Source organism: Meleagris gallopavo, chromosome 19, assembly GCF_000146605.3.
Source record: "Meleagris gallopavo isolate NT-WF06-2002-E0010 breed Aviagen turkey brand Nicholas breeding stock chromosome 19, Turkey_5.1, whole genome shotgun sequence".
In the NCBI taxonomy this organism is placed as follows: Eukaryota; Metazoa; Chordata; class Aves; order Galliformes; family Phasianidae; genus Meleagris; species Meleagris gallopavo.
In genome coordinates this window covers 8,902,529-8,926,011 of record NC_015029.2, presented here as the reverse complement: position 1 = coordinate 8,926,011, position 23,483 = coordinate 8,902,529, and the positions used below count along the sequence as shown (strand labels likewise).

The 23,483-nt window shown below is 38.7% G+C and overlaps 1 protein-coding gene across 8 annotated transcripts in view; it reads left to right on the top strand.

Moving 5' to 3' along the window:
• Positions 1–23,483, top strand: part of DENND1A (DENN domain containing 1A) — a 174,690-nt gene that overhangs the window by 104,620 nt on the left and 46,587 nt on the right. For 7 of the 8 annotated variants that reach the window (XM_031556244.1, XM_019621530.2, XM_019621529.2 and 4 more), the window contains exon 13: positions 2,992–3,117. The exons of the other annotated variant lie outside the window; for it this stretch is intronic. In XM_031556244.1, coding sequence (XP_031412104.1) covers positions 2,992–3,117 — 126 coding nt within the window. The remainder of the gene's footprint in view (positions 1–2,991; positions 3,118–23,483) is intronic. 8 annotated transcript variants of the gene reach the window in all.

Sequence of the window (23,483 nt, the reverse complement as noted above, 5' to 3'; positions counted from 1 at the left end):
CAGTTTTTCCACTTAGTGGGAAATTAACTGCTTACAGGAGAGCAAGAATTACTAAACTGCAACTCTATAGGAAAACCATTTCCTTAAAGGTGAATCCATTTTTATTTCTTAGACTGTGTTTGCAGTAGAATGTTTCTTGCTTTATTCATGTTGACAACTGAAAAGCCTTGGACCTAATTAAAAGAATTTCCACTAGCACCTTTACTGAACCATTTCATTATGCTGCATTGCACAGATTGCATTTTGAAACATGGTGATAGTTTAAATCTGACCTTTAAACCTGAACTGCCAGAAGTATAAAAATCTTCTTTAAAACACTCACAGGGTAGACTGCATGTATATGTGTCTGTTTGGCTAGAAATAATCTTCATATTGAGTGGTCACAGTCTTGTTTTTATAAAAGTACTACTGTTTCTTTTAGGCAAGAGAAAATCGTAATTTCGCTTGTGTACTAAGCAGAACTTTGTACTGCAAAATCTAATTGGTCCTGTGTATTAACTTTTACCAGAGTAAAATTGAACTTCTTTTCTCTTACTTGTTAGTCTCTTAACGTTTAATTTTCTTAAAATTACGACATTTCTATTGCAGTGACTTGATAGGGGAATAAATGGATGCATACATAAAACAGACATCATACAGTGTTAGATTTGGTCTTAGGAAGAAATAAATTATTGGAAAGCTTAAGGAATAAGCAACATATCTATCAGTGTTCTGTAGAGAAATTGAAACTTTCAGTTTGTTGTGCAGCTGAGAATAGTCCTTTCCTTCAAACTAATGGTTAAAGAAAACCACATATAAGTGTTTGAAATGTATTTAAAGTTTTTCCTGGGCAGAGACATTTTATTTCATTTTTAAGAACTACCTGTAAACAATTTACTTAATACAGGAAATGAAGTCCTATTTCATCTTTACAGCTATCATCAGACTTCTTCAGACACGAAAGAGTTTGGTGTGTTGTTCAAGTTTGAAAATCTGATTAAGCTGTTACATTTTGAGAATGACAGAAGTCCTTGAGAGACAAAATCTCACTGAGCAGCAGTGAGCTTGATTTTGGGACATGGTAGACTTTCCACTGAATCTCTTATCCTGTATTATGTCAGTCTGTTCTTATAGGTTCATTAGCACATGAATCATTGACATTAGCCACAGCATCCCATTTATAAACAGTACTGGACATGCTCTTGATTATTTCTGTTACCCTAAATAGCTGTAAAGAAAGTTCTTCTATAGCTGAAGCTGCAGGAAAAAAAAAGTAAAAGCAAATCTTTTTCAAACTGTTTTAATAAAAATAGGTGGCAATATCTAGTTCTATATATTTATGTATTTAAAACCTAACAACAAAATGAGGAATTATTCCCTTCCCTTTGGAAGGAACCAAGATGAGTGATGTGCTTTCCAGAGAGGTGAAACTGAAGCACTTGAGCAGTTGATTCCTAAAACCAAATTACTGAAGGCAAGCTCGTAGCAAAATTCCAAAGCAGAAAAAACTCATTTGATAAAATTTTAGAGATATAGATGAGGCCAGAATAAGCTTTTTGTTCTGAGATAGAGGATGAGGAAAGGTCTTGGAAGTTAATTTGAACATTTAAACCATTGGTGTATGCTTTGTGAGGTGTTGTTCATACTCTCAGAAAACACAGTTGGTTGTGTTCACTGTGGCTGAATCTCCCAGTTCTGTAAATTGTACTCCTACCATCTCTGTTCTGTAGCGTGAAGTATTTAGAGCTGCTCCAAAGGAGTTTTTCAGAATAGCATTTGAGTTAACGAAAGTCTCACTTTTTATTGATTTCTTTAAAGTCACAATACACATTTTTACAGTCGTGATCTTGTGCAAATCGGGGTGGGTGGGGGTTTCTGCGTCCCTCAGGAGCGCCGCTCTGTTCTGCCTTACGCGTAAGGCATCCCACCGCGCTCAGCTGCCTTAAAGAGCACTGGGGGAATCTGTTTCCAGAATGAATACCCAGATTGTTGTTTTTGTATTGCTGGGTGTTCTGTGAGATCTGTCTCAAAAAAAATTACCTTGTCCTAGTTCTGTCTTCAATACCAAAAAATTGCTACTGACATAACTATTTGTTAATGATTTAACAAACCTGATAACGGTTGCAGCACAGGCTCAGCAAGCTTGATGTTTGTCTTTGAAAGGTTTTTTATCTCCTTTCATGGCCTGTGTTTGGGAGAGAAAAACGCTGTCACTACCAATAACATATAGGTACACCACCTTACTTCAGCAGCTCTCAGCACCAGTGAAGGTATCAAAATAAGAACCTCTTCGTGTGTCTGAGCAGTGCTGAGTGCAGAGAACAGCAGTGGATGGCCCTTTTGCAACTTCAGCCCTGCTATACATAGAAAACACCTGCATGTGGAGCACAGGGCAGGGCGGGCACCGCATGAAGAGAACACACTGACTGTTCTGAGGGACAGAATGGCGCTGTGACGTGGGGGTGGGAGAAGTGCTGGGCTCCGTGCTCTGCCCTGCGCTGGGTGCCAGCACTCAGGTGTTGGTGTCGGCGCTGTGTGGGACTGCAGCCGGTTCCGGACGGTTGCGGCTGGTTGTGGCTGGCTGCAGGGCACAGCTGTGCCTGTGGGTCAGGTGGTGCCTCAAGGAGTGCCATCGTAGGAAAGGCCTTCTGATTTCAATTTAATATCGGTAAAAACATCTTTGTGAGTCTGAAGTTTAATTCAGCTGATTTTTTTTTTATGAATTCTAATCTAGAATGGCACAGAACTCCATGGGCTGCCTTCAGAACAGTGCCCAGTGTTGGTGGCCTCTGTGTGGGAAGGAGGGCTGAGATGAAGCTGTTGTCATCCTGATAGTAGTCATATCTGGGAGGACAGAAATGGCAGAGGAATGATTTCAGAGCAGCAGACTTCAACTCTGAACTAATGATGTCCTTTTTTGTTGTAACTGTGAGAGCTTTCTCTTTAGCTGTGTCCGGTGGTGTGAAGCTGTTTGTGATATGAGAATCACCTGCACTGCTGGTGTGATTTCAGGTTTCTGCTCTGAAGAACAGATTGAAGAAAGTTTCTACAACCACTGGAGATGGCGTTGCCAGGGCTTTTCTAAAGGCGCAGGCGTCTTTCTTCGGGAGCTACAGAAACGCACTGAAAATCGAACCCGTAAGTGGGGAAGAAGTCAGGATCTGTGGGGTGGGCAGGTGGGGACTGACAGGAGTTCAAAGCATGTAACCCACTGACTGAGGTCTATATTTTGGCAGCCTGGATGACCAACTAGTAAAGAAATGCAACAAGCATGGTCAGTCACACAGGAGAAAACCTCTCTCAGGAGAGAGATGGGAGTTACTTCCTTTAGAAGAGAATAAAATTAGAAAAAAGATGATAACAATGTATTCATTAATGATCACAGGAAGCCATTGAACAATTGGCCATTTTCTCTCTCAGCAAAACCTCAGTGTTCGCTGTACTGTTTTTAAAGGCAGTAAAAGATTTGTTTCTTTTAATGTGATATGTGTGTAAATTTGAAACAAATAAATGCAAATTATGGAATCATGGGAGTTAAGAAGATAGTAAAAATTAGTAAAGAAATTATGCTTTCACAAAAAAAGAATGTCTGGAGTTCGAACTACTGACACTAAACGTTCTCTTAGGGAAATTTAATCTCGTGCTTCTGGTTCAAAGCTGATCTGTAGTTTGCAGTGATTCTGTGCCATCTGAGCAGGGGAAAGATTTTTCAGTACTTGATCCTTTATTTTATTGCTTCTAGTGAGGCATCTGCTCCTGGCTTACTACAGGGGCTTCGTGGACTTAAATACAAGTAATTCCAGCCAAATTCACTTATTTCCATGTTTTGTGACATTTCTGTGAGGTACATAGAAGGTTTCTATTAAAGCGTGTGCGTTAGCTGATAGACAGAGTCAAGGTGTCAGAGATGGTGTGATGAGCATTGAGGTGTAATATGTGAGATACATTCCAGAAATATGGGAAATGGGACAAATAAAAATAATAAATGTAGAGTGTTCTGCAGAACACTTCCAAAAAGTGCCATATATATTCTGTTCCCATCCCTAATCTAAATCAGGGGAAATTTAAGTACGTGCAGTGACAAATTTTAGTGTGGTGGTCACAGGCTTATTTGATCTACTGCTGTTTAGACCACTGGCTGCTTCAGAGGATGTCTGTAGAGGGGAAACCATACTCTTGCCTTAATGTCATCATCTCTCATCCACAAACATTTGGAGGTAGAGCAGAAAGTTGATGGTACCTGCGGAGAGCCTGAATACCCCTGGGAAATGCTAAAATGCATTCTGAGTGTATGTGGGGAGGGTAAATTAGGAGAATGAGAATGAAGGCTTGCTAGTTGAACAAAGGTATATTCTGTATTCTGCTTTTCTATGAAGACTGTTTGTCATGTGCCAGACATTATTAGTATTCTCCCATCTAATTTTAGTCATTGTGTAAAAGAAAGGAAGTTGGATGGCTGGCATAGTGTTTCTTGGGGTTGAAGATGTTTCTGTTATTAAAATCTCATTATTTCTATTGTTTGTTTTACATGTTATTCCAAATACCAAAGGGGAAAAACTACTCAGTCTGAATTTTAGAGTCTCGTTACCACCATCAAATAAGCATGACTCCAAGAAGCCATATTCAGGGTTCAAAAGGGACTTTTGAAATCAGTGTGATTCCTTCCACTTCCTACTTGGGGAAATGCATGTATGCTGTATGTGGGGGAAAAGATAAATAGCATCAACTTGTATGTGCATAGTTGGGTGTAAGTATTGTGCTTTCAGAGGTGAAATAGTGGCAGATATTTGAATTGTTGTCCGTATAAATAACAAAGATGTCAGAGAGACTTCCCTTTATTTACATGGGCCGTCTTGTTCTCTGATGCTCCTCCCAGTAGTTGCCAGGCAACTCTGGGAATATTGGTGTGTGCTTTGCCTGGGTGTGTGTGAGATTATCTAGTTAAGGAATTCATGAAGAAAAATAAAAATTTAAATCGCTTTTCTGGAAATACCATCTGGTATTTTGAAGGCTGAATGTTAAAGATGAACATTCCAAATTAGTTGACAATGGCACATCCCTAGAAATAGCAACTTCAAGGGACAGCTAACCTCAGGAAGTAGAAGAAATTTCGTTTGTGTATGATTTCATCAAAGAAATCGTAAACATAGTTGCACAGATATATTATAAAATGTAATTCTAAGGATCAAGAGGTGAAAATTTCAAAACATTCTTTCCCAAGTCATTTTATACATTAAAAATCTTATTTCTGATTATAAATTTTAGTATCATGTTCTATGTAAAAATAATTTGCAAAACATAGCAAGTGTTTCTTTCACGTGCTGAACACATCACGATCAAATGACCTTGGTTCTGTTTCCAGTTCTGCCACAGGTAGCTTGTAGGGTACTGAGTGGGTCACACAACTACTCTACACTTCATTTTGAAGTATGCCAACAGTGAATGCAGTTACTGAGAAACTTTTGTTGCTGTTGGGAAAACCGTGTTTCAAAGTTAACTCGAAGCTCTTAGAAAACTTCATCTCAAGAAGATGCAGCAAAGCTGCACACAGTAGTACATAATGCAGCAAAATGATCAGAAAATGTACTCGCTATGTTCCCAAAAGAAAATGTGAATATAATAGTGAATCATCATTCACTGACAATTTGGAATGTAGCCGACATCTTGCAGCTTAAAGCACTGTTTCCTGGTGTGGAGCACTTTGGATGCTGCTCTGGAAATACTGCCCTTTGCTCTCATACAGTCCCATCTCCTTAGATGAGCTCTTACTCTGGAAGCTTCTAATCCAAAGATTGTAATCTTATGTACTGTACATCTAAACCAGCACAAAAAGGGAGTCACTGCTGCTGTGAACCTTCTGAGGAGTTCAGCAGCTATGACTTCTGCAAGAAAACACATATCCAGATAGTGCAAACTGCAACTGTAATCATAAATGTTGATGTAAGCATAATCACTGATTCATTTATGTTTCCTACTGTGCATACATGCTTCTGGAAATTGCTTTAAGCCAGATTGATTGTGTGGAAGTCTATATCTTACATGTGGTGTACTTACATCTCCATAAACCTCTGCTGCTGTCAGGGCAGTAAATCTCTTTAGAAGTGGTGTGTTTACTTTGGCTGTATTGCTGCAGATTGTTAACGTTAAGAATGTTACTTAAATCTGTAGCAGTGATGCCATTGTGAGCACTTTGTTCAACTGAGCGATTTTTTTTAAAATTCCTAATTTTTTGCCGGTTGTGGAGGGGATGTTTTATCGTACTGCTGTACCTTCAGGTTGTTTGCAGTACTCAGAAGTTGTGTGTGTTGGTGACGGGGAAGAACAATGAGACCCGAGTCTGCGCCGCGGGTGTTGTCTGTGCACTTTGTTATGCTGACACCTAGCGGTTGGCAGCAGCGTTTCATGGGTACTATTTCACTGATCTTTGTTAAGAAACAAACATCATCACATCTGTGGTGTAGGTAAGTTCACTGCCTAGATTCACTAAAAGCAGTAGCAGGTCGGGTGTGATGCAGCACAGTGACTTGGTTTTAGGTTTGTCATGCCCGTATTGGTGATGTGAGCCACACAGATGCTTTTTCACCCAGAACTCGTGTGGCAGCTCAGCAGCAGGCTCCAAGTTTGGCAGTCTTCTGAAATGACAAGCTTTGCTGTGTGCTCCCTGGGTATGTGGTCACTTCAGCAGATATTGCAACAGACCTTATGTATGAGAGTACAACTTTTTTTTTTGCTGGGAGATTTGAAAAGCTTGTTTACATGCACCATATAATCAAAACATTTCAGTTTCCAAATCTTTGTTCTTTTTCTATTTTGTAACTGTTAGTACACTATAAGGTGAAAATTTAGGTGCTTTTCTTGAGTGCTGTTATGTTTTAATGGATACCTAAGGAAGTTAATATTCATAACACAGGTAGATATCAGCAGCTACGTGCTGCTGCAGGTAGCTTTTTCTTCAACTTCACAGTTTTGATTTGATAATTTCTCATTACATGCAGCCACTGCAGACTTTGGTATTTCCTTAATGACTCAGTATTCATGGCATGCTGAACTGAGAGGTATTTGTAATACAAGGTGAAATAAAGTAAATTGTTTTCCTACTGATCTGCCTCTGAAGAAGCCTGTCTGTGCATGAGATTCTGGTGTTTCTCTGTGTTTGAATCAGGCTGCCCTAGTTTGTTTTTAAAGTTGATTATGGATTTATTAATGCACATATTAGAGTGATGAACTCTGCCTTCTGTGTGAAAGTTTCTTTCTTGTATTGTCAAACCTGTATCAATCTGATTTTGGTGGAAATGACAAGCATCTAGCATCTTTTACACTGGATTTGTACAGTAGCAGTATATGTGGGTACTTGCAGTATGTGCCAGTTTGTGGCTCTAATTTGTAACAAAGTCTCTGAGGGGGTGAGATTAATGCAGTTGCCATAGTTGTAGTGAGAACTGCAGTCTGCATTATTTGGCTTTTGCTGTTTTCTTGAGCCCAACAAAATCCTTCATTGCTTTGCTCTCCTTGAGAGACCCTTCTCTCTATCTGCAAATGAATTGGAATGAAGCAGTAACTGTTATCTATTGAGTTCTGCACTCTTTCTAAACAAACCAATCTGAAAAGCAGGAAGGAAAAGAGCAAAGGAAACTGACTGTATTGTAAGTGTAATTATAATTTTATGTGGGCATTGTGAAATCAATGTCAAAGTGGAAAAAAATTGGTTTTAGCATCATGTGAAGCATTAATTTATTTTTATGCCTTCATGATTAATTAATCAATATTACTCAGGTTTATCAGCCTTTCCAGCCGTTCCTTGTATAACTGAATAATTTCTGACTAGCTTCAATTGTTCTGGATTGAATTGGTTTAAATGTAACTTAAATATTCTTCAGATAAAACAAAATCTCAAAGGACAGAGTGTGAGTGTACTTTTCCACTTCCACTTGCTGTGGACCCTCCTTGGTGCAACCAGTTGGTGATTTATGAAGTGGACAACTGTGCGCTTAAGACTTTATGAAACTCTTCGTAATCTTAATATGAAACTGTAACTGCCTTATCTAAATTATGTTGTATGTATGTACACATCATTGGCTTAGTTCTATTGTCCTTTCAAGTCCTGCTAATTTATATTTGAATTCTAAACAGAGGAGATGGTGTACTACTATTTTTCATAATTGGAACTTCAATGCAAATTTTCTGTGAGCAGTTGTGGGAAAAAGAAAAACATACCAGCGTGAATAGAAAAAATGTTTTCTTCTAGAACAATAACGCTCAATTCATTCTAAAGAAATGAGTCTCTTCAATTTGTGGTTTTGTCATACTTCCTCAGTGGTGTAAGGGCATCTGGAGGAAGTGCAGGACATTGGACTTTCATAAGGAACATGTAATAAAACAAAGGTATCTCCTGTACCGCATTTCCAACTTTCCTGCCTTGTTGCAGGAGTGTAGAGACATCCCTGGAGAGTTGTTCTGTGCTCTTGTTCTCTGCTGACAGTTTCTGTTACCCAGTCTGGCAAAGATAGCAATCATATGTCTGCACTGCTGTGTGCCCACACCTCTGGAGAGGCAGGTTTCAATGGCACTTCCCTCGGCAGTTTGCTGGCCTCTGAGCTCTCCTTGTCTGCAGGGCACACAGCCTTCTTGGCCCTGCTTCCACCAGTGCCCCTGCAGCACACAGCATGAAGATGTGCTCCAGTTCTAATGTTGTGTTGGTGTTAAGATTTCGCAGTCTAAGATACTTCAGGTGTGTTGTTGACATCTGAAGTTCTAAGTAGGTATGAACTTTCCTTCATTCCATTCCTGTTACAAATTCCGTCCTTAGAATCTGGGCCAGTATCACAGTAAGGATTTTTCCATACTCTGAGGTTAGTTCGATCATCTTTTTTTGTTGTTGTTTTTGCACCTCTTATAATTTTTATGCTTCTGGGAATCACAAGAAGTGCAATGAAACATCGATACACATCAAAGCAGCAATGTGATGCTGTGACGTAAGGCCAGTGCATTATTTTATGTCAGTCTCTTTCTCAGACAGGCACTGTCATTTCCTTTAACGATCTCAGAGCCATGAGATCCGAGTGGGACAGATGTCAGAAAAGCAGAATAGATAACCTGTGATGCAGAGTAAAAGAGCAAATGCCAGATTTGTCTGGAAGTTTTGTTGGAATATGTGCATGCAGGAGCACAAAACGTTTGTGTTACATACTGGTGCATAATTCACTTTGAAAATGCTTTGTAGCAGTTGATGCTTTATCTTCTGTGAAGTCTGATTGTTGCCATGGTGATTTTTTTTATAATTTTTTTTTATTTTAAAGTTACTCAGTGGAAGAGTAAACAGTTGTTTCCAGCTCCCAGGAACTGCCACAACTCAGTTACTTCCATATAACCACCACTTGTGTTACTTGTTTTTTTTCCTCCAGATGTAAGTTTTAAAGATATGCATTGTACACAGAGCAGATGGATCCTTTTCATGAGAGTTGTCTTGTTATGCCAGAGTCTTGTAGGAGCATTTGTTCACAGATAGAAAAACCAATTAAGGAAGTGTGCCGGTGAACACGTTGTGTGTGTACAGACTGCTCAGAAAAAAAGACTGCAGGGCAAACGGTGAGCAGAAGCATATATAAAGTACTTCCCTCTCAGTTTTGTTGTGATCCTTTTCAGACAGCATCTTTGTCCAATATAGTTTTGCATTTCTATTTTACTTGCTGTCATGTCAGCTCACCGCTGTGTGCCTGTATGGTCAGTCCAGTAGTGCCTATGTGATGGTAATTCCCCAGTCTCAGCTCGTTGGCTTTACTGATAGCAGTGCAAAGTGACAGAGTATAAAAAAAGTGGAGATAAATTGAATTCTTTTATATTCTGGAATTGACACTTTTTTCCTAGTATGAAAACCTTGTGGTGATCTGTGGAAAAGCTTTTTTAGTTACTGGGGAGATACTGTTTTGTTTTGCTTCCGAGTAATTCGCGTTTGCATTTCAGTCCTGTTGCTGTGTTCTCCCTGTGAGCAATACTATTGCTGTAGACAGATTTCAGCCTTTGCTTGTGCTGTTCTATACCTTAAAAAAGCTTTTTTTCCCCCTAGTCACACACTTATGGTTCTTCAAAAGGTATTTAATATTCTAACATCTTTTTTTTTATATATAAATGTATGTAATGAAACTTAAAGTGATTAATATCTTGTAACAGTTTGAGGTAATTACAATTTTTCTATACCTTCCAAACTGAGATGAGGTACTGTGCTCTGCTGTTCTGTGTACCACAGCAGGGGGAGGAATGACAAGAGAATTAAAAATCACTAAGATTCTGAATGAAAGGTAATAAAAAATTATATTTGAGAAAAGTTACCACAGCTCTGCTGAGAATGGCACATAGGAAACATGGGGAAACCTAAACTTCCATGAAGGACATTTCTACCCTAGAATATGTAGTCAGACTTTCCTGTCCACGTGTGTTACAGTGCAGAACCAAAAGTGGTAGAATGGAAATGTAGGGATCGTGTTCTGTGCATCTCAGGTGCACAAAGAGCAGCATCTGATGAAATTTTAAGTTTCTTTGAATGTGATTTTCTGAGGCCTGACTTCACAAACTGCTCTTGAGATTATCAGTGTTTACCTGGACATGCTGACATAGAAGTTTCTGCGTTAGCTTTGTTGGAACCTGTGAGCGTGCTGAAGAGCAGCACTGGTGTTTTTTGTCTGAGTGACTTGGCAGCCTTTGCAGATGTTACACGTGCAGCTGTCAGGCTGGGTGGGATCGGGCTGGGGGTCTTCTGCCTTGGAGCTGGAGAAATAAAAGCATCTGTTCAAAAGCCCCCAGATCTGCCTATTACCAGGGGAAGTTGGAAAGTGAGGAGCAGAACCATGATATTTCAGCTTCACTGGGGGAGGATTTGTACATTCAGCTGATAAATTATTCCTCTGTGCCTTTCGCACCTGATTCTCTGGCTTTTGTACTATTTTATACATTTGTTTTTGTTTCTCCTCAAATTGTTTCAAGCCTTTGTTAGTTTTTGTCTTACTTTTAGCCTTTGCTTTTATCGCGTTTTCTCCTGATACTTTACTTATAATTGAGAGTGCACAGCCTCAGCAAGCAATGAAGCAGTGTGCAAATGCTGCCAGGCAGGAAAAGTTGAAGATATTTCCTGAACTAATAAAGCGCAGGGGACTTAGAGTAGAACAATGAAGCAAGTAAACAAACACCAAGGATAAAATGACACAACCAGTGAATGTGGCTTCTGTGTAAGGCACTCAGTGTCTGTATGCTTTTTAAATGAGCTATGAATAAGTTGCATTTTGCATTGGTGGAAAGAAAAAATCTAACCAAAACAAAAAACAGAAAACACCCCCAACTAACCAGAATCACCAACAGAATGCAACAAAACCCAGTTCTGATCAGTAGAGGAAGAGAGGAAAATGTGCATTCTCCCTGGTGTGAGCAGCTGGATGGCTCAGCATCAGTGCAGCTTCCTGCGCAAGGAGTTGGCAGAAACGGTTGCAGATTTGCAAAGCAGTCTTCAGTAGCAGGCAAACTTGATGAAATTATGAAAAAAATTAGAATATTAAATCAGGTTGAGAATAAATTAATAGCACTTAATAACTGAAAAATCATGCTGCTGTGGGCTTTCACCATGCACATAACAGATTTTGTAAGATTTGAAACATAAACTTGTAGTACAAAAAGAGATATTTAAGTAAAGTGAAGGGCAACAAATCAAAATTACTTGCAATGATTTGCATAGGTAAGTAATGGAGATCATTCAGTGAAAGCCTAAAAAGATGCGGGTGTAAAGACAGAATGAGACACTTGTATGCATGACATAATTGACAGCTGACTGTGATTGATTTCCATGACAGGCAGCATAGGAGACCTGATCTCATTCAGACTTGTGCTTTAACTCAGCATCACATTAAGGTATTCTGATGCTGCCCTGGGGCTCAGCAGTATCACATGTGAATGAAGCCTCAGCAGTGCTCACGCTGTCGCTTTGCTCTGCAGTCCTGGGCAGGGATGGGCGCGCTGCTGGCCGGGGTATTCGTCTGGGACTCATCACTTGCTTAAGGCCTCTGCAAGGGAAGATGCAGAAGGGGACTAAGGCTCTTTTTTGGTTTGGCTTGTGCATATTGACAGACAACTGGGCAACCTTTTCCCTCAAAATGTTGATTTTGTTATGGACTGAGCATTAATGAAAGATAAACTCTGGCTCATAGCCAGGAAGCTGTATGGGCAGAGATCATGTCAGCGATGAGGACCACCACGTTTTTCTTCCTTCTGTATCTTAACTGTAAGCCCTGTAGACGGCTGTGCTGTTCTTTAAAAAACAAACAACTTCAGTCTAGTAGCTCATCAAATGAAAAGGTTTCTTCATATTTTTTTGTAATTTGATTCATTGTGTTCTGTTCCTTTCATTCAGTGATGAGTAACTTTTGGCAATGACAGATATTCTATTGTGACAGAAATATGCATTTTGTAAGTCATAGCTTTACTTGGTATTTAAATCCACTGTGTATGTACAGTGTGCAAGATTTATGCAGAGCACAGCTGGAGGTATTCTGCTCAGAATTCCTATGGCTTAAAATGTCTCTTTCAAGTTTGAAAATGTGTTGTGAAGTAGCTACCATTATGATAATTGGAAGTTCAGCTTCTCTGTCTTGCCTCTATTATTTTTTGAATACAATTAACACATCACACACACTTCACCTGGTCTCTCCTCATTTACCTGTGACACTTCCTTGATATTTATTTAGACACATGTGGTGTTTTTGCTTTGAACTCAATAGTTGGTATATTCACTAGTTGTTTTTTTTAATAAACATTTTTCTCGTTTAAAGATATACAATTAGTTGCATTGTTAGAGAAAAGTATACATATTGATGTCAATTTATGTCTTTTACTTATTTGTTAGATGATCAGGATGTAAATTGTATAAAGATTGTAGAGATAACTGTGATTACTTTCAAATCAAAATACCTGCTGAGGAGTTGCTCATGCAGCTCATCTCACTGTGGTTCTTATAAGGGAACAGTACCGAGAAGGTGCAAGGAGTCATCTAGAAAAAAACATATGGCTGTCAACACTAAATACTAAAGAAATATTTGAATTATACATTTTATTTCAGATAGTTGTATTTTCTTTTGGGTAACATAAATACAAAGCACAGAACTCAGTGTTTTCTTTAAATTAAGCTTTATTCTGTCACATTCAGCTCCAATGCTTTTATCACTGAGAATAAAAGTAAGGCAGTGCATTTGTTTGAAAAATCAAGAAAATTTCTTAAACTCAGTAAAATAGTATTGGCATAATTTTTGTTTCTTAAATAATTGGCATGTCTTGCTGTAGCATATAATTTGTATATAGCTATTGGCAATTTAACCTCAGTATCCTCCAGAATAAAAGCTGGGAATTGCATGAAACAGTTGTTAAAATTTTGTAAAAGAGGAAGAGTCTGTTTTTGACAGATCGGATTTTAGTGATATGAAAATATCATAGTGCTGTATTTAATTTGTGGAAATTGGATTCAGAGGGGGGGTTATTATTTTAGGAACATTCCCAAGGCTTAGAGGTTTCATAAGAAATAAATCCAAAATCGCCTATGTTTGATCCTCATGGCAGAACGGAAATTTTGGATTGTTGCATTAATTGTAGCAGCAGTTTGGGGTGAATTGGTGCTGTGTTTCTGTAGAGTTCCTGTTCACTTTCCACTCTTGTGATTACTGCTTTCCAGAATATTTGCAGTAACTGTGTTACTGAACAGGCTGATACTTGTAAATTAGTGTAATCTGGGAAAAAGGTATCATCTACTGAATACGAATTCATTGCTTTGTTTTGTATTTAAACAAGCATGATCAGCTCGAGGCTTTTCAGATTACCGGGTCTTCATGCTAGTTCAGAAATGTTCAGAAAACAAAAGTAAAGTAGCTGTGCATTGGAATGAGTTGTGTCTACAGCGTGGTTTTGTTCTTGTAAGAGGTTTGCCTCTCAGCTCTCGTGCACTGCAAGGCCTTCCTTGTTTCCTGCAGCACTGCTAAGGGATGAGGTGTGTAACCATGTGGTGTAAGGCATTTTGGAATGTTGTCTGGGATAAAAGATACGTGGTGTGACAGAAGACAAGAATGAGGTGTGCTGGTTGCCTCGCTGCAGTGGGCACTGTGGGGAGATCTGTTGTTCTACAGCCGCATCTTCACAGGGCTGCTTAGGGAAGGGCATGATGCAGGTGTCTTTAAAATAGGGCAGTTATAGAGGACACTTACATTGCAAGAATGCAAAAGGAAATCAGAATTTTCTTTTGAGAAACCTTTGGCTTGGACTTCAGGTTTTCAAATGCGTATTTAAAATGATCTCTGTGTAAAACCACTTGGAAGAGGGTTTTTTTTTGTTTTGTTTTTTTTTTAAATGAAATCATTCTGTGATAAAATATTTCAAGTACTGGCTAAGCTGTAAAGCTTAGGGCTGATAAACAAAGCATCTGAAGCCAAATGGCCCTGTAGCTAACCCCAATTAAAATAAAGATTTCATTGCGCTCTGTCCTGACAGAGAGGGAACATATTGTTGCCTTTAAGGGAGTTTGGTTTAGTTAATGAAAGAATTTATTTCATTTTTTCAAATACAGAACCTAATTAAATAAGTTTCAACTTGACTTGTACTTGAGGACATTTTAACTCCTTAAAGGTTACTTTTGTGTCTATAGTGTAGCTCTCATTTGAATAAATTCCAAGATAGAAGGTAGTTACGCGATTTATATAAGAAATTTTATGGTATATCTTGTGTGAGAACCATATGCCTGTTTTATATATACATACATAGATGTTGTTCATTCTAAAATTAAAAGCCTTGTTACTGATGTTGCTCTCTTGAAGCATTCTATTTAGGATTCAGTATTACTCAGATAGCAAGTTATACAACATGCAGTCTTAACAGTGATGCAGTGAGGATGGCGGGTCTTTGCTCTGAATGCACCTTAAAAGCTCTGCAGAGCGTGCATACGTTAGTGCTGCTATTCATTGAAACTCAAAGATGTGTCAAATGATTATTTTTTGTGAAGTTCTCAGAGCTGTGGTTAAAATCTGTGTCTCTAGAACGTTTGTTCTTAGCAGGCATTATTGGTGAAAATGAAAACAATTGGTAGGAATTACAAACAGGATTGATTTGCCTTTATTAAGGATCTCTCTGTATAGTGAGGTTCATCCTGCACTTGTCAACCAAATTCTCCAGTAAAAATATAAGAAATAAAGAACACTGTTCTCAGAGATGCTTTTCTTCTTACACATACAAATATTTTATATTCAACACTTGAAGGCAGTCAAAAAAACGAGAATGCTATCATCTACCTTACTTACTGGCCTGAAAGTTAGTAACTAAGTTACTGGTGTGTCCATTGTGCTGGAATCTTGTGAGAATGTTTTGTTTTTATTGGGTAATGATGAATAAAGCTCTTTGGATGTGCTCTTGATGATTTTTCCAGCGTATTAACTGTAATTAAAAGCACCCAACCAGCAATATTCGTAAAGTGCTGCATTCTTCTAAATTAGTTCTGACAGAAGCTGAATCCAGGCAATGAAGTTCATGTAAATAAGTTCAGGTAAATAATTTTCAGTTGTAACACAGACGTAAATATTTTCCCCAAAAAACATTACATCTAGCCAGAGTTCTAGGTATCGTAACTGCACTAAAAATCATGTTTCCTATTAATTATTTTGCCGTAGCTTATATTGTGCTCAATTTTAATTAAATTTGAATTGCTCTTTTGCAGTCATAACTGATGTGAACATTTTCCTAAGTCTATTATACCTACAGGACATTTCCTCTACGTCTTTTTCTTGCTTCTTGTTTTTCATCTTGTCCATTGTTCATCTTGTTCATCTTGTTCTTTGGAAGTCTTTGGTGTTGTGTGAAGGAGAAAACGATGCAGCAGTTTGACTGGCAAGTACTCAAACAGAAGAAATCAATTGCATTTTGTATTCTTTTGGACTGCTGATTACAGCACCCATATAAGAAGCCTTAAAAACCTATATATTTGATAAGGATGATGGGGTTTATTTGATTGTACTTATGTTCAGTGTCATGAATACAACGAATATCTCACGTTTAGTTTTCATGCAGAGACTGAATCTCTAAATATAAAAACCAATTCCGTGACGCTACAGCATGCAGTTCTTGCTTTTCTGCCTTTAAGGGCACTGTATTCACACACATTAGACACAGCTTTTACTTTGATATCCCAGAGTCTAAAAAATCACTTTTTATGCTTAAAAAATTCAAGAAAGTGTTAGAACATCAGTCCTTATCATTGCATAGGAAGCTCTGTAGTATTAATTGGTTGTCAGATCCCTAAGAAATAATGGATTCATGCACTCGATCATAATGCCCTGTTCAGAAGTTGAAGTTTGTTGATGTCCCCAGCCTCTCCATTTAACACAATTACAGATATGCTTTCAGGACGTTTGAGTGGATTGCATTTCATTAATATGATTTGAGCAGACAACACTAAGTTGCTGTTGGGCCTTCTCTGACAGCTAATTACTGAAATGAAGTGTGTAAATGACTAAGAAACAATGGAGCACTTGTCAGAAACATTAAAACAATGCAGAAATAGTGCCAAATGCTAGAGTCACTCTGTATGTTTTTTTCCGGCCCTAAAGAGCAAGCTTGGGACATGCATAGCTGTGGTGGCCAGTTAGAACTTGGGGAAACAAAGTTTGTCATCACTGACAAAAACACAGTATTCTTAGATTGTTGTATGGTTACACTTCTGCTCTTCAATTCATGCATCAGCACATACTTAGCAGATTGTTAACACACTAGTTTTTGCTTACAGATGTCATCTTCCCCATAAAATGCTTAATCTAATTATTTAAATGTTGGAGATTCTGTGCATGTTGGCCGATTTTGTAATCTTATTTCTGGGAAAGGGTCTCCCAGACAAGTTGGAGGAAGTGGGTGGGGGTGATTTTGTTTATTCCCATATGAAAAACAACAGGGCCAACCGATGAGGGTTTGTAACTGGAAGGTCTGAAGCAAACAGAGGGAGACTTTTCTACGTACAATAACTAGCAGACCTGGTGGGTGAACCTTAGGGCATGATACTGAGGAACTTCGTATCAGCTTTAGGGGACATTGGAGAGGGGCCTCTGTTTGGGTTTATTTAATACACAAGCAACAGGAGACTCCTTGAATTTCTTCAGATAGTAGAGAAATAACATTCAGGATTTCTACCTTCCTGGTATGTTCTAAGCATCTGCTTGTGGCTCCCCTGGATACAGATAACCAGAGAGACAGCCTATTCATGTGATCAGTTATGGCATTTCTTTACTAAAACCGCTATTTTCTATTTTTTTTCCCTCCTTATCCTAAATTTGGGGATCAACCATGAGAAATGCTGTTGCTTGATTATGAAGTAACTTGTTAGAAAGAAAAAGCAGCAACTTGTTTCTGACACAGTGGATGAGGCTCTGTCATCCCAGCTCCCTGTGATACAGTCAGGTACTTTGATAACAAGTTTGTTTCAGAAGATTTTATGGTTCTGTTTAAGAAATGGTGTTGCACCTTTGGTCTTGAATACCTGTATACTTTCTCAAAGCTTTTTGTATACCTGTCCTTTTTTAGTATAAGAAGCTAAAGCCACAATGCCTTCAATACTGGGGAACAGGCTTATCTCAAGGCTTTTGTTAATCCCTAATTACACAATGTATTCTTCATTTATATGCCTGCAGAATTATTAAAAGCAGTGTAGTGCAGGTTACAAAGTATTTCTGTCATTGTATTCAAGTTTTCTGCATTGTTGTAAGAGAAGGTGCTGGTTATTATTGAGATTTTTTTTTTTATGCATGTTGGGAAGAGCCTTGGATTATCAGTGTTGTTATTTTGAGGTGTTCAGCCATACCCTGATTGATAATGAGAGCTGGTGCCACCTGTGAGCAGCTCCTATAATTTAATCTGTGCAGTTCAAAGTCCACAAGTAATATGAAGACAAGGGAGTTCATATTTAATATGCTGCAGCCCTTATGACCTCAGTGATACTTGCACGTTCTCTGGTTTTGCAGGGGATTTTTCTTTCCAATCCTTAACCGTTTCAGTTAGTAAAGGCAAACAGAATAAACTGAGTGGTTTTCTACATTCTATCGACGATGAGAGTCAAGCATTACCTTGATCTAATCAGTTTTGCAATCTGGTGACCTATGCAAAGTTACAGCTTAGTTTTTTAGTTGGAAAATGCACCTTTTAAACTATATGGCTTTTCTTGAAAATTCAAGAGTTGTAAGTAATATGCTTCAGAGATCTTAGTTTAATATTCTTTCAAGAGCAATTCGAGGATCTGCAAAGGTGAGTTACTGCAAACATAATAAATGTAATAGATGTGACAGTGTACGTAGTACAGGTACTCAGGCACATAATGCAGTGCTGGTGACTTAGGTGATTTAAGGGGCATTGTTACGATGTGAAGCATGATTTACTTTATTTCAGTTACTAATGTCTCCAAGTTCTCCTTAAGGAGGATTCCTTTAAATTTTCTTCATGCTTGCATGTTTTGTGTTACTAGGTATTTGAAGTTTCTCTATGGCCATTACGTCCAGCCATGGTGCTGGCAGTTGGGTCCTGTTGCAGCAGGAAGGGGAAGATGTGTGTTACTGATAGCGATTAGGCAGGCTCCCGTTCTTACACTTAAAATGTTGGATGTCTGTCTAGACCTAGTTCTTATCCCTCTTAGTGATGCTAATCCTTTCTGTGCATGGTACAAGCAGCTGATAAAAGGTTGTGAGGAAGCCATTGGTTTTGGAGGGATGCTGTGATTTGGAATCTTGAAGCATTCCAGAAGATGGAATAAGATGTGCTTGCAAAACTGCAGTCTTTTGTTTACCATTGCGTGCAGTGATAGGACAGCATATTTTTCTGAAACACAGCAAAAATTGTATTAGAAAAATATAAAAATCGCTATCTACTTAAATGAAAAATTCTACATAAATTTTTATTTAAGTGTAAACTTACTAAAATTACCAAGCTATATATATATAAAACTCATCAAAGTTTTTTCTTGTCAGCATTTTTCAGTGCGTTATTCAGTGTATTCAATATATGTACATTTTTCAATGTATTGCAGGGGGAGAATAGGTACTCTGCCAGAGAGATTCCAGGTAAACAGGACGCAGGGTTACACAATTTAGTAGAATGCTTTTTGAGGGGAATTAATATAAACTGCCTTGCAAGTTCTGGGAGTGGAAATCATGTGGATACCAGGAAATAAAAAAAAATCTCTCAAGAAACCCTGTGATCAAGTAGTAAAATAATTGCAATGAAAAATACTCTTTGGTGTTTTTGAATTCAAATCTAAGAATTTTGGATTTTTGCAGGCTGATTCAAACTAGAGAAAAAAAGGACAGCAGTAGGTTACCTGGAAGGAGCCTGTTCAGCTCAAGTGTTCATGTTGAGGTGCTGCAATACTTTGCCATCCTTACAATTCATTTTGCAAAAAACAAGTTCCAGACTGAGCTCTGCTTTCATGTATTCTCTCTCCATGGAAATTATGTCCTTTTTCTCATTTCAAATTAGATGAGTACAACGAAATCTTTATTTTACATATTTATTAACAAGGCTTTCATCCCTGTGGTATTGTAACTTCACTGCTTTGTGCAAAGAAATTACAGGGAGAACTTGCAAACATTGAGGAGGTTTACGTGATCACTCTTTTTCAAGCATTATTGCTCTTATCTATGTTGTTCTTGCACATTGCTCCACCAACCAATATTTTCTAGTGATCCTTCCATATGTTGATATCATGACTACTTGTAATTCAGAGATTAACCGCATTATAGACCTTGTGTAAAGCTCAGATCTGTGCGGATTTTTGTTGTTAGAAACCTGATGTGTGAAGAAATGACGTTGAGCCCACTTTCTGGGTTGGCGAGAGTTAAGAGAATTGTTAGCATCACCAGAAAGTATTTGGTCAGGTACTCAGGTGCTGGAAATTTTCTTAGCAACACTGGTCACCTAGGAACATGATCATCTGCTGTTCTGGGGTGGAGATTACAAAGCTTAATGATTAGCTTCTATAAGCTGCAGCTGATGCCAGACTCTACCCCCTTTACACCTAATTAGCCTCATTAATGAGCTCTTCTGCACTCCGTAGAGAGGGCTTCCTCCTTGGAATAGGAGGCAGAAATACCTCATCCAGGTAGATGTGCTGAAACCTTTAATTATTGCTCACACCTGCAAAGCCCTGTGTCTCTGAAAGCAGTGTTGTTTAGCTGAAATTGTGCTTGTTTACGGTGACCACACTACAAAGTATTAACTCTTTAGCACCACAGGAGTTGTTTCTAAGCTTTAAAAGTATTAATGTAGAGTGGAAATCTAAATGAGCAAATATTTTATACTTAGTCAAAGTAAAATTGGGCATGTTGGGGAGAGGAGAAGGGCACGTTACATGTTTTTTAAAGTTCCTGAATGCTTATTTTGCTTAACCCTGAAAAATGAGTTGGAACTGCTATTGAATGTGAAATCTTGTATTACTAGAACTAAGAACACTGTTAGACAACTTTCATTCTATGGATGTCCAACTTTTGCAGGTGGAGAAGTACAGTTCTGTAGTGCTAAGAATAAAACTGGGAAAAGAGCATGAGTAGAAATCAGTCATTTCAGCAGTGACTGGCATCAGAGGTTTGAGCTTTGAGGATACCATAAGAATGGACTTCTTGATTAGCTTTTCTTAGGAACGTGCAGAGCAAAATTAAGTTTTGCTCAGCTAGAACAGCATTGGGCCTCACCCCCAGAGCATGTTGTCCTGCAATGTGTGAGCTGCAGAAATTCATATGCATTGTTTCATAAATGCAATTTGAAATGAATGCCAAAATAAAGCATCACAGTGAAGGATGCAAATATTTGGATAATGTTTTGTTGGTTGTCAGTCCTACTTATAACTGGCACACATGGCATCGATGTCTGTGGAGCCTTCTTGACAGAAACCCCTGCAGGCCTAGCTGTGTTTCCTGGGTGAGAAGGCCTGAGGTTGTGGGGCAGGTGAGAAGGACTTATACAAAATACAATTATAACATTGAGGGCGTGTGGGCCTGGAGGGGAACCCTGGCCTGGCAGGCAGTGCCCAGCTGCTCTCTGTCAGAACAGCTTAGCAGTGCGGCCAGGCCCCTCTGCTGCTGGGCACCGCACAGCCGTGTGGCTGCTGTGTGCCCGGCCAGATGTGTCTCTGCACAGGTGGTCTAATTAGGTGGCAGCTTTCCCTTCACAAAAGACTTAAGAAATTTTGTGTTGTTTCCGTGTCAAAAATACGCAGCTGAAATAATGAGAGCTGGGAGGAGTAACGTGGCCAAGCAGTAAATAATTCCACTTGCTACAAAGCTGGGCTTCAGCATGCACAAGCTACATGCTCACAGTGATGGAGAGCAGATTCCCTTTGGCTGCTTCATTGTGGATTGAGCAAATCCTGCGGGACAAAGGTGGTGATAAGATAAATCTGCTTTTGTCATCCTCATGCTTGATGCAGCCTTTTCTTTCTGAACGTGTTGGAAGCCATCCGAGGACTGGGACAGACTGCACGTCCTGCTCTCAGCACTTGCAGTGTGCAACACTCTCAGCTCTGAGGCTGGATTTTTTTTATTTTTTTTCCCCCAACTATTTGAATAAAAACTGCAGAAAGTGAAATGTAGAGGAAATCCCGGGGAAACAAAATGAAATCTAACTTAAAAAAATGAATCTTCAACCTGTTGATGTTCTGAGGAAAAGGCTTCATTCAGAGCAAATCGTAGAGCAGCTCTGTTAAAAGTAAAGCAAAAGGACCACACTTCTGGTGATTGCACCAAGCTGGCTGTTTCTCTGACAGCCACAGCCTCACTCTGACAAACCAAGAGTAAGTAAGTGGTGAAAGGAAAATAAAAGAATTCTCCTTGAGTACTTTTAAAGGGAACACTTTACTTTGCTCTTTTCCACTTTTGAGGAGAAACATCTTGAGCACATGTGGACTTGGTGTCTTCATTCTTTCCAGACCGTTTTGTGCAGACATGGACTGCAGCAGTAGTGTGCAGCAATCACTGCAGTGTGAGTGGCTGTGGTCTGGCAGGAGTTGAGGTCTGGCTGATCCCAAAAGCAGGCAATAGTGCATCTGTAAGAGTAGTGACTGAAGTTAAGGGTTTATAATCCATCGTGTGGTAACTAATGTAGCAATTGTGCATGTGCATGCGTTTATATGTTAATGACTGATCACTTAGGTTTCCCCATAGACCGTAGCAGGACTAGAACAGAAAGGAATGAAACCTTTTCCAGTGTTCCTAATACAGTCTGAAATGATTGCTTTTCTGGCTGGTTTTTGTGGCAGTAGCTGAGGTTTCCACACCAAATTAGCAAGTGGTGTAACATGATGACAAATCAAACCTCAGTGAGTTCTGTGACAGTAATAGCACTAACTGCCAGATACTATTGAAAGGAGGAGATGTAGATCATGTTATCTCATCTCCTGTGCATTAGCGTGCTACAGAGACTAGATCTCAGTGAAAATTTAAAGTTCAATCCCATTTATTTATAAGGTTGTTTTTTTGTTGCTGTTACTGAGATAAGTGGGATTTTCATTACCTACCTTTGTGACTAAAACTTCTCCTTTACCCTGCACTACTGAAGTTTAAGACCTGTTTATTTGCCTTCCACATCTCAGCTACATGTTAAGATATTTCTATCTTCAGTGTGGTTTTGGGGATCGTTGTACAATGCAATCAAATGTGTCACTGCAAAACGTGTTTGCAGCATTTTTTAATGGGTGAATCTTGGAAGCTTCCTTGTTTTGGATAATTGTTAGTTTTTTTATGTATCTAAGGAATCAAAAGAATTTGTTGATGTGATTTGTCACCTCTGGACTCCTTATTTATGAACACTCTTTGTTTGTGGCCAGTCATTCATGATTTTTGCAGAGATTTCTTTATTCTTTTTAACAATATGTCGAATTTTAATAAGTGAAACAAAGAAAAGGTCATCAGGAATCTCTTGGGGAATACTTTGTGTAGACTGACTTCTATATTTTGTCATAGTATAAAATAACTCATAGAAAGAATCGCTCTGCAATTTTTCTCCTTTCTTGTGTTGTTGCTAATGCACTACAATAGCTAAAATAGAAAAGGGCTTTTTTCATTATAGGGAATTGATAGCCACTTTGCATGCAGAACGTACTAGCTTCAATGGGAATGCTGCTCATGGAGTGATTGCAGAACCAGGCCCTGAAATTACCTTGCCAGCTAATGATAAAATCGCATGCAGGCCACAGGGGTTTTTGTGGAATAAATATAAGAGTTGAACAATATACAGTACACATTATACCAGTAATTTAAAGCATATCCAGGACAAAGAGAGAGTTCCCGGTGCAGGCAGCATCATAGAGATTTGCTGTATCTGATAAAGATTAGGTTTCTCAGCTCATAATACCATACTATTACTTTTCTTTTGTTAGTCTTTCAACACCTACACTCATGCATTGACACAATATCAAGTAGGAAGAGGAAGAATAGCCTTATATTTAAGGTACTGAACAGGGATTAAAG